This window comes from Kogia breviceps, chromosome 17 (assembly GCF_026419965.1).
Source record: "Kogia breviceps isolate mKogBre1 chromosome 17, mKogBre1 haplotype 1, whole genome shotgun sequence".
Taxonomy (NCBI): Eukaryota; Metazoa; Chordata; class Mammalia; order Artiodactyla; family Physeteridae; genus Kogia; species Kogia breviceps.
The window spans coordinates 29,011,123-29,023,826 of record NC_081326.1 but is presented as its reverse complement, the minus strand read 5'-3'; the positions used below and the strand labels follow the sequence as shown (position 1 = coordinate 29,023,826).

The following is a 12,704-nucleotide window of genomic DNA, read 5'->3' as shown; positions in this document are numbered from 1 at the left end:
ATATTAAATTAATTACTATTGATTTTTCTAGTAAATTCTTCCTTTAGTTAACCTTGATTTTAAATCCATGCATCTGTGACTATTAAGGATACAACCCTAGAAGTTATTATTTTACTTTAACAATATATGCAGAGAAAAGAAAGCTAGAAATTGCTAAAGAATAAGAAATTCCTCCCCAGAAATATTTCTCACCATTCTCTCTAAACCCAATGAGCTCACTGAACTTGATTATCCTATTGACAAACTTGTGTATCCAGAGGATACACAAAAAGCTGAGAAACAAAAACTATTTAAATAAGACTCAAAGTAATAAGTACCTAGGTCTACCCTACCTGGAAAGCTATCATCTTTGGAAATAGTCAAATATTTAATGTTAGCTTTCCTAGAGGGACTCCATAGTCAATCTCCACTGTGATGATTTCTTGTATTTAAAAAAAAGTGAAGTCACATCAACTATACAAACTTAATATGGGTAAAAGTAAATTAGTCTATTTAGTTCTACTCTGATAGCACATTTTAATACATTCTGAATAAGGATCTGCTAATAATTTAAATATGTAGTTTATATTCTTTTATATTCTTAGCAATTGTCTACTTCCCTAGTTATGATAAATTCCATTTAGTTGCTAATCATTTTTAATAAAATGTTAGTATGCTTTTCTGAACAACTATTTTTATTTATTGAATTGAGTAAATGGTATTTAACCCTGGTCATACCAAAATATCTTGACATAAGTATATCATATAACTTCTGTATCTTAACTAAATACCAAAGTATTCAGTTTTATTTTTTCTTACTTTAAAAATTAGAGATAAAACAGTACCCAAAATTTGAAAAAGATTTATCACTGTATCAAAATTTTAGGGGGAAAGAGGCATTATTAGTATGTAGAATTTTTATTGAAGAAATTGGTATGCATCCAATGATATTGAAACTAGAGAATTCTGACTTTACATAGTAATTTTAGGCATTGGGTAATATGTACTGTCTCCTGAATACCTAAACAGAGTTTACTTGATTTGAAGATGATGAAACCTTTGGCAATGTCCTTGTTACACATTTCCCATAACTTCCATTCAAATGAACAAATATTTGATAATTTTACATTTCATATTAATTTATTTTACAGAACTAATGAAGCAAAATAATTCTACAGTTCCATAAGTAAAGAAAACACATACATATTTTGGTAGAGTTTTGTTAATAAGCCTCTTTCTCCCCAGATTTACTGTTTCTCTAAATGTCAAATTCTCACACTTTAAAAAATTACCCTAGAAATAGTGAAGTAAACTTAATATCTCACTTATCATGGAGAAATTTATGTGTTGCTATTGAGAATTGTAAAGCAGAGTTCAAGCTTCTTTAACTTTGAATATGTAATACCCAAAACCAAAATATTTAGTTTTTTCCTTACTTTCATGTTAGAGATAAATTAATACTCTAATTTTGGAAAACAGTCATCACTCTATTAAAAACTTGAAAGGGAAATACTCCATTATTAGTACATAATTGTTTTATTAAATGAATTGGTGGTGATTCAATGAAATTAAAACTAGAGAATCCTGACCTTACACAGTAACCTTAAAAATAATTTAACATACTTTGCCTTCAGTACCAATTATTCTGATGAACAATGATATCTTGAATTGCCCACTTCATCAATTTTATTATGCAGGGTTGTATAAGACATGATTGATAAAGATAATATTTATGGGGCTTCCCTGGTGGCTCAGTGGTTGAGAGTTCACCTGCCGATGCAGGGGATACGTGTTCGTGCCCTGGTCCAGGAAGATCCCACATGCCGCGGAGTAGCTAGTCCTGTGAGTCATGGCTGCTGAGCCTGCGCATCCAGAGCCTCTGCTCCGCAATGGGAAAGGCCACAACAGTGAGAGGCCCGTGTACCACACACACACACACACAAAATTAATAATAATAATATTTTTTATTTTTTTAGGTAAATGTTACAAAATTTACCAAACTGAAGGTTTAAAAGAATCAGTGAAATAGCATAATGAAAAAAACCAATAGAGAATTCAAAAAATGGAAACAATTGTCTTATTAAAATGGAAAATATGTTCACTATAACCACTCTATTTCCACAAAAAAAGACAAAGTAAAAGCACTTTAAAATTAAATTAGTTTGTTTTTCAAATATAACCTTCATTTTATTTATTTTATAGTATTGTCTTTATTTTGCAAGTATATATTAACAATTTTGTGTATTACATATTAGAATATTAAGAATAACAATGTTTACTCTTAATATCATATGATGTCTCTGTGCTCTTTATTATTTCAGTTATGAGTAAATACAGAACATCTCTCAATGGCATAACATTTCTAAGTTGGTTTTTGTGTGTACCTAATTCAGAATTCCAGCTCTAACTCTGAAGTACACTAATGTGTCTTGTTTTTTTTTTTTAATTTTTATGGAATTATAGTTGATTTACAATGTTGTGTTAGTTTCAGGTGTACAGCAATGTGAATCAGCTATCTACATATGTATGTATATCTGTTATTTTTCAGATTATTTCCCCACATTGGTCACCACAGAATACTGAGTAGAGTTCCCTGTGCTATACAGTAGGTCCCTATTAGTTATGTATTTTATACATATCAGTGTGTATATGACAGTCCCAATCTCCCAATCTTTCACTTCCCCCACATTTCTCCTCTGGTAACCACAATTTTGATTTTCAGGTCTCTGAGTCTGTTTCTATTCTGTAAATAAGTTTATTTGTATTATATTTTTATTATATTCCACATATATTTGTCTTTCTCTTACTTACTTCACTTAGTATGATAATCTCCAGGTCCATCCATGTTGCTGCAAATGACATTATTTCATTCTTTTTTATGGCTGAGTAATATTCCATTGTATACATGTACCACATCTTCCTTATCAATTCTTCTGTCAATGGGCATTTATGTTGCTTCCATGTCTTAGCTATTGTAAATAGTTCTGCAACGAATACTGGAGTGCATGTAAATGGGACTGTAAATTGGTACAACCATTATGGAGAACAGTATGGAGGTTCCTTAAAAAACTAAGTATAAAACTACCATATGATCCAGCAGTCTCACTCCTGGGCATATATCAGGAGAAAACTATAATTTGAAAATATACTTATGTCTTGTATTTATTAATGACATCACAAATATTGTAGTTAAGCACATTTTGGAAATTCATCAGTACATAGCTTTGAAAAACACAGTGATGTGTTTTCAAGTCAAAATGGTACTCTGCATTTATTATTCTTTATTATATTATATTACTTCATTTTTCTCAGAACCACTGTGTACTTATATACATATCATACTAACATGATTTCATTTTTCTTTGCTGTAAGGTTACCCTTTATTTGAATATAAAATGATTTCTCCATTACACATTAAATCCAACACTAATTCCTATTAACAATATCCTCAGAATGTATACTGAATTTGTCTAATTTTTTATATCTCCATGAGAGCCACTCTAGTACATTTCTCTAATTTCTCTTGCTCAAACTTCCAAAATGTTTTATCGGTTCCAATCTTGTTCCCCTAGTCTTTTTTCATCAGAAGCAGTGATCTTTGTAAACTGGAAAAATACCAGGATACGTCTCTGCTTAAAACTCTCCAGTGGTTTCCTTTCACAGAACATAACCCATTCCCTGCCAATTCTCTTTCATCTCATACCACTGTTCTGAGCATTCATTTTACATCAGTTCAAAAAGCAGTCCCATTCTCTGAACTGGCCACGTTTGTTTGTGCTGATCACTATTCCTTCTGGCTGGAAACTCAGTGCTGGCATGCGTAGCTCCTTTTGTCATTGAAATCCCATTTATCATCTACTTATCTCACCTCGTCACCCCTCATTTATAATCATCTATAATTGTATTGTTTATTGTTTATCTCTTACCACTAAAATATATAAGTTCTACAAGATCAGAGTCTTATTCACAATTTTATGTCTAGCATCTAAAGCAGTACCTATTATGTAGTACATTCTTTCAAATACTGTGTCATAAAAATACTTGCCCACTAATGATGGGCTTCTGTGATCTGATAAGGTGGAAAGAAAATAAAAGACTACAAGGAAAATTAATTTAGACAAAATTCAAAGTTACAACATTAATCCACATGCCTCATCGGTCATTAAATAGGTAATATAGAAAAGGAAAGCATAAACAAAGCAAAAAGACAACCCTCAGAATGGGAGAAAATATTTGCAAATGAAGCAATTGACAAGGGATTAATCTCCAAAATATACAAACAGCTCACGTAGCTCAATATCAAAAATACAAACAACCCAATCAAAAAATGGGTGGAAGATCTAAATAGACATTTTGCCAAAGAAGAAATATAGATGGCCAAAAAGCACATGAAAAGATGCTCAGCATCACTAATTATTAGAGAAATGCAAATCAAAATGACAATAAGTCATCCCTTACACCAGTCAGACTGGCCATCATCAAAAAATCTACAAACAATGAATGCTGGAGAAAAGGGAACCCTCTTACACTGTTGGTGGGAATGTAAATCAGTACAGCCACTATGGAGAACAGTATGGAAGTTCCATAAAAAACTAAAAATAGAGCTACCATATCATCCAGCAATCCCACTCCTAGGCATATATGTGGAAAAACCAAAATTCAAAAAGTTACATGCAACCCAGTGTTCTTTGCAGCACTATTTACAATAGCCAGGACGTGGAAACAACCTAAATGTCCATCAACAGAGGAATGAAAAAAGAATATGTGGTACATATATATACAATGGATTATTACTCAGCCTTAAAAAAGAATGAAATAGTGCCATTTACAACAACATGGATGGACCTAGAGATTGTCATACTGAGTGAAGTAACTCAGACAGAGAAAGACAAATATATGATATTGCTTATATGTGAAATCTAAAAAAAGGGTACAAATGAACTTATTTACAAAACAGAAGTAGAGTTGCAATGTAGAAAACAAACTTATGGTTATCAGAGTATAAGTGGGGGGTGGGATAAACTGGGAGATGGGGATTAACATACACACTACTGTATATAAAATAGATAACTTATAAGAGAAAGAACCTACTGTATAGCACAGGGAATTCTACTGAACACTCTGTAATGTCCTATGTGAAAAAAGAGTCTTAAAAAGTGGATATAGGTATATGTATAACTGATTCACGTTGCTCTATACCTGAAACTAGCACAACATTGTAAATCAATTATACCCCAATAAAAATAAATTAAAAAATAAAAATACATATGAAAAAAATTTTTTAAAATAATTCTTTAGCAAACAGACCTATGGTTACCAAGGGGAAGGGGGGGTGGAGGAGGGATGGATTGGGAGTTTGGGAATTAGCAAACACAGACTATTTTATATATATATATATATATATATATATATATATATACATATATATGTATATATATATATAAAACTGAATTGCCTTGCTGTACACCAGAAACTAATACAAAATTGTAAATCACTATACTTCAATAAAGTAAATTTTTTTTACAAAAGAAAACAAAACCAGTAATTCAGAGACTAACAATCCAAACAAAGTTGTTGATGCCCCAATATAGTTTACTCTTTTTCAAAAGAGAGTTCAAAGCATCACACTAAATTGGATACAAAGTTAAAACAAACAAACAAAACACTAAAACAATAAAAGATTTCATAACTTTCTCCCTGAGCAGACATGAATTCTTTTACTCTATCCATCCTTTGGCTCAGGTAAATAATAATAATAATAATAATAATGGTGTCTTCCTTGACACTTCCTTTTCCCTCAGAGCTCATGTCCAACCATCAGTACATCTTGGCAGGTGTACCTTTAAAATATATCCAAATCCAACTATTTCTCAATATGTCCACTCGTACTCCCCTGGCCCAAAGCAGTATCATTTCTCACCTGAAAATTTGCAAGAGTTCCCAGTGGGTCTCCCTACTCCAACTCCTGCCCCACTTCAATGCATTTTCCACATAAAGCTCAATCATTTCTTTAAAGCATAAGTCAAATGTCACTTTTCTGCACATGACGCTCCAGTTTTTTCCTCTCAATTGGAGCAAAAGCCAAACTCCTTACAGTGGTCAACAAGTCCCTATCTCATTTGATTCTCTGTTGCCTTTCTGACCTCATATCTTGGCACTTGCCCACTGTCTCTGCTCAAACTATACCAGCCACCTTGCCATTATTTGAACTTGCCAAGCATGTCTCCACCTCAGGGCCTTTCACTTGCCATTTCTTCTTCCTGGAACACTCCCTGCCCCAACTCCATTTCACTTGGTTCACTTCATCATTTTCTTTATGTATAGTAAATGATATTTATCATCAAATAGTCATTGTAAGTATGGTCTATGATATGTATTAGAAAATAGTGAAAACCTTGTTTTAGACGTGTGGCCTAGCTTAGAATTCAATATAACTGATTCTTGAGTGAGAATGTTTGGGATGAAAAACTAGCTCTGCCCTTCTACATTTTCTTTAAATTCCTCTAAATCTCAACTTCTTGCTTTGTAGCATAGGTATACATGTCCATCTCACTGAGTTACTCAGGGGGTATATAAGATATTGTGAAATGCTTGCCTGGCTCATAGTAATTAATTAATTCCATTATTATTATGTCAGTATGATTCCTGCCTAATGTTTGTAATTATCCTGACATAGTTACAATTGTGTGAAAAATATAATCTGCATACTATTTTTCCACCAGAAATTATATCTTAAATATTTTTACATACAGCTAAATAGTTTTAAAACAGCAAAATCAAATTTTGCTCTTTCAAATTTCAAATCCTGTGTATATTATGGCATGCAATAGAGACACCATGATTTGTATATCATCTAGCCTCCAATTCTCTTTCATCATTGCGCTGCAATAATAAAAATGCATTGCAATAATAAAATAATAATATTCACCTGAATATTATACCCTCCTATATATTAAGACAGTCCCTTAGTGAAATTCATGGATTCACGGGTGTAAGATTATTGGTTGAAGTGGTCTGAAACTTAGTCATAACTCCTATGAAATTTACTCATTACTTTTCACAAAGATGGTATGAACTTATACTACCACAAAATAAAATACTTACATATATGTACATTTGTTTTATTTATGTTCTATTTAGAAAAAATAGAAAAATAAGTGATAAAAGAGAAATATCTGATGAGTGCTAGAGAAAAATACTTATATCTTTTTCCATTTGTTATTAACCTCAAGGCAAATAAGTTAATAATGTCCAAGTTACTTCTTTAAATTCATATAACTGTTAAATATTTGTATTAAAAAGCTATTCACTCTCATTGTTTTATTTTGACTAGAAATAATTAAGTATATAAGAAAACAATCGCATATCAGGAACTGTAATTAAATGACATTTTCTTTAAAAATTGAGAAATAACTTTGTGTCCACTGATTTGTTGTTCATGGATAAGAGCATAAATACATTGTTTGAAAGTAGCATGAGTGCACAAAATACTGTGCCCCTAAAAGTAATTATTACTAGACAGAAATTGAATTTTTTATTTCAGCTTGAAACTGCTGCACCTGTTTGATCATTTGGCGAAGCTGCCTTTCTATTGTGTTCAGGAGACAAAGTGACTGATTGATCTAATTACCCCAGTGTTATCCATTCTGCAGAGAAGATCTTCTCACTTATAGCCTTGGTAGATGAGTACTATATTGCTTAGAATTAAATGACCCAGCACAGGGAAATCTAGCTATAGAAACAGAAGGAATTAATTTCTTTCCTACTTAATATGAGACTTTTTTCTAATTTTTTACTCAACTGAATAGAGGAAAATATGTAATAAATCAATCTATAATAAGTCAGATTATATATAATAAAGCCATACTGATTATCCTATTTTCTAAATTTCAGTATAAAGAACGTAACTCCCAAAGTAGGAGACCCTGAAACCCGTAAAGCTATTCGTCGTGCTTTTGACGTGTGGCAGAATGTAACTCCTCTGACGTTTGAAGAAGTTCCCTACAGTGAATTAGAAAATGGCAAACGTGATGTGGATATAACCATCATTTTTGCATCTGGCTTTCATGGAGACAGTTCTCCCTTTGATGGAGAGGGAGGGTTTTTGGCACATGCCTATTTCCCTGGACCAGGAATTGGGGGAGATACTCATTTTGACTCAGATGAGCCATGGACACTAGGAAATCCTAATCATGATGGTAAGTGCATAGTTTTTTTCATTGTAAATACTTCTGTTTTTATTTTTGGATTCCCAAGTGATTTACTAACTTAAACTAAACAAATAATTTGTTTTTAAAATTACCAAAAAATACATGAGGTTTTTTTATAACATTTTACAACAAGAATTTGTACAAGTCATTAGACAATAATTGTTTTTCATATGGCTTTTGATTAAAGATTAGAACTTTACAGTGTATTCTATAAATGCTTTAAAGTGAATTTTGTTTTCTATAAAGAGTCATTTAAAAGTTTCTATAGTATTCAAGTCATGGGACATGCATTAAGTAAATTATGCTATTTTTTTACACTTAATTCCAGTGTTTCCACTTGAAACTTAACCCTGATTGACATTGGTGGTGTAGCTTCTACCATATCTTTTCTGTTTATTTTTTTCCATTATAACCTTTCTAATCTGTAAAATTTTTCCCCTTCTCTTTTGTCTCATCATTTCCTTGGTCTCCCAATCTGACATATTCTTGTATGATATATTTATAGAAATCAGATTCTTGCAAATCTATTCCAACATATCTATCAGTTTTCTAATCCTTATAGTTATTCAGATATGCAAAAATAATGTAAAATTTAAAAACTCAACAGCTAAAAGTATCATTACTTGATATAAGAAGCATGTGTTTCTTCCTAGGGAACAATTTTGTGTTTAAAAAATATTCACAGAATTATAGGATTCTAGAGTTATACGATTCTTAAGTTGTCATCTCCCATAATTATTGTAATCAATACTTAAATATTTTACCTTTTCACCACAGTAGAATGTTGAAAATGCAAGTGTGCATTATTTAATGACAACTAATCAGCTAATAAAACTCTTAATTCCTCCTTGATGAGTTAAGCCCAGCATTCAATTAAGCTTTGTTAGTTCCTTAGAAGGTTTAGTTAGCTGGATTAGTGTAATAGTCTTGCATTTTTAGAACATGTAGCATTCAAACACATTATGGATAGAATGAATTAGTTGAGTTAAACTTGAAATAGCATTAATTTTCAAAGAAAGAAAATACAATAAATAACTGTTCATGTTTTCCAAAAGGAAATAAAATATCTAGTATTGAAAAAAAATGATCTTTTGTATTATTAATAGGTGTATTTGCTATAATATAAAATTATGATTTCATTTTTAAGACCTGGTTTGGAGACTAATGGCAACTATGTTGGGAGGATTCACTATAGTGGAATGAAAGCCAGATACTTTGGAGTCAAACAGACGTATATTCCTGGCTAAATGTTCAGTAGCTCAAGAACCTTCTAACATACTGTATACTTGATTTTATTCTTTACCTGTATTGCAGGGCTGGGGACATTGTAAAGAGAAGCACTTTCTATTCAGGCATGTTTAACTTACTGTATAGCTGAGCATCTAATAATAAAATATCTGCAAAATGATAGTTAGCCCATACTTGTTTGATACATAATTCATTTAAAATTAAATGTGTTTATTTTTATCAATATCACACAGGAACTAAAATGAAGTAGTTCAGACTTCTTCAAGTCAATTGCTAAAATTGTTTTAAATAATGGAAAAATATTTACATTCTAACTAATTGAGAAAAGTAACACTTATAGTGGTAGAATTTTGCTGACATAGACATAACTGCATTTGCTTCCAAGGGAAAGATTTTCTTCTAAACTTCTGAACAGAGAAAATTATATTTTACTCCTATTATGGGTCTAATTGTTAAAGATACTCTAAATGTATAGCTTTGAAGTTGTGTTAATTTGGCTTTGTGGCCTCATAAATTTTAAATTGTTTTAAAATTCTATATGAAGGAGATGGTGCCTATTAAATGGCCTATATTTTCTCTTAAAATATTAAAATCATCAAGAAAGCTGCACAAATCCTTTAAATGTATCCTCTATTAGCTGTACTTTTTTAGGCATCAACCAATACTCTTTAAAAATAAGTTTTAAAAATATCTATAGGGACATTTGAAGTGACATAGGAAATGAGAATTTTTCCACTGATTTGAGTATTATAGGTATTATTAATGTTTATTTGTTTTTTTGTGATTTAAGAAGTCTTTCAAGGAATATATATGTGGGAAAGAATTCAGAAATGGGACATAGGAGCTAAATGTGTACAATCAAGCCAATGGACTTTTAACTCAGATTGTGTATTAATACAATTAATTGCCTTTTAACTTATACTGTAGAAATATAATATTTTTTACATATGCATTTACTAAAAGCCTAAACAAAAATTATTTAATATTTAGTGTTTCATTTGGATGAAAACATTTCTTTACTGGTCCAATAAGAATATTTTTCCTTTTGAGTGAGCTTAAAGAAAATGATTCTACAAAATAACAGTGTTGAGAATTGTAGGAGATTAAAGGAATAGTTAATTGTTCAAGATGTAATACCATAAAGATTTACTGCTTAATTGAAATTCAGACTTTTAACTAGCAACAGGGCAGCTATGGTAATGTCATATGAAGTACTGATCATTTATCAAAGGAAAAGCCTCTAGCTTTGTTGTGGTACTGTTGAATGTGTGGAGAATTAATGCATTTGTACATCCTAGATCATTTCTGTAATACTGTCTTTTTGTATCACAAATATACAGGCACAATTCTGACATCTTCATTGATAAAACTTTTTGTTTCTTATCTAGTCCTCCAATGCCCCCTGGCTTACTTCCCTGAAATTTTTTCTTCCTGTCCTACTCAGAGCTCTTAAGCATCTAGAAAACAGAGAAACTTGAAAGTTTATCAAAAATGCAAATGACAAAGCCTCTTGATAAGTACACAGCTCATTTTCCACATCATATTGCTCAGCTAATGAAAGCAATTTGAATTCTGTCTACCTCAAAAGAGATAAAACAGTGTCTTAGTCTGCCAGTAATCCTTAATTCATTGTTATCCACTTTCCTATCAATTTTCTTATGGTCATGATACCTTTTGAAAGCATAAGCTAATGCTCATAAGGAAATTACACAATACTTACATTAAAATAAATAAATAAGTACACACCACACACACACACACACACCCTTAGTAAATAGAATGCCTTTTTTTGCTCCAAGATTTTTTTTTCTTTAAGGAGTGGATAATCAAAACATCTGCATAGTAATTCTAAACAGAAATGTTACTGTGATATGGTTTTTGAAAAGTATACATTGCCCAAATGTGTGTTAGAAAATTTAAATCTAGCAAAATATTAAGATTCATTTTGAGCATCCTTATCATATTGTTTCCTTGGCTACTGTATAAAGTTTAAATGGTAATGTCAATGTAAACATGAACTTACCACAAGATTCTTTCTAATTAGACATATAATCTATCACAGTCAGAGGATTCCAAATTGATAATCTCCAAACAAAAAGGTTATCTATTAAAATCATATATAAAACTATGACAAGAGAAATATTCAGATGCATATCTTATTTTACTATGTAGTTCTATTAACTATTCTATTAACACAAAGAATGCATTGCCTTGGCTCTGTTTGTTGTTGTAAAGGTCACTGCCTAAAGTCAGAAGGTGATCATGAAGTTCTCAGAGCTGTTGTGGCAGTCTATACAAAAACTAAGGAGAGAGTGATGATGATGAAAATTTCATGAGACATCAAAATCCTTAAATCTATTGCATCATTATGATAGTTAATTTTATGTGTCAAGTTGATTGGTCTAAGGGATGCCCAGATAGCTGGTAAAATATTATTTCTGGATTTGCCTGTGGGGTGTTTCTGGGAGAGATTAGCATTTGATTTGGTAGACTGAGTAAAGAAGATCTTCCTTCACCCATGTGGGCAGGCATGATCCAATCCATTGAGGTCCAGTATAGAACAAAAGAGAAAGGGTAAATTATGTCTACCTTGCAGTACGCGGTCCTCTCACTGTTGTGGCCTCTCCCGTAGTGGAGCACAGGCTCCCGACACGCAGGTTCAGCAGCCATGGCTCACGGGCCCAGCCGCTCCGCGACATGTGGGATCCTCCTGGATCAGGGTACGAACCCATGTCCGCTGCATCAGCAGGCTGACTCTCAACCACTGCGCCACCAGGGAAGCCCTTGTCTCCCTTCTTGATATGGCACCTGAATCTTTCCCTGACTTTGTACTTCAGAACTCCTTGTTCTTGGGCCTTTGTACTCAAACTGAATTATACCATCAGGTTTCCTGGTTCTTCAATTTGCCGACTGCAGATAGCGGGACTTCTTAGCCTCCATAACCTCATGAGCCAATTCCTATAATAAATCTACTCTAATATAGCCATATATATCCTACTGATTGTATTTCTCTGGAGAATACAAACTAATATAATCATTAAATGTGAAATGGTCAAATTCTACATTCAAGCCCACGAATTCTTTGAATAGACCAAGTTTAAGTTAAATATCTTCATGATATAATGCTTGAGTCAATGGACATGATTTATGCAAACCAGAGAGAGCTAACTTTCTGTAAGAGATTTTGTCATTGGTGTGCAAATACAAGTTTACCAAGAGGCAAACCTAGGCCTTAGCAAGCTGTCTGTCACCTCCTGAATTGTTATG

General features: G+C 32.1%; 1 protein-coding gene across 2 annotated transcripts in view; it reads left to right on the top strand.

The window, feature by feature from the left end:
* MMP16 (matrix metallopeptidase 16) overlaps positions 1–12,704 on the top strand; it is a 378,275-nt gene that overhangs the window by 197,990 nt on the left and 167,581 nt on the right. For both annotated transcript variants that reach the window (XM_067017279.1, XM_059043578.2), the window contains exon 4: positions 7,873–8,177. In XM_067017279.1, the coding sequence (XP_066873380.1) occupies positions 7,873–8,177 (305 nt within the window). The remainder of the gene's footprint in view (positions 1–7,872; positions 8,178–12,704) is intronic.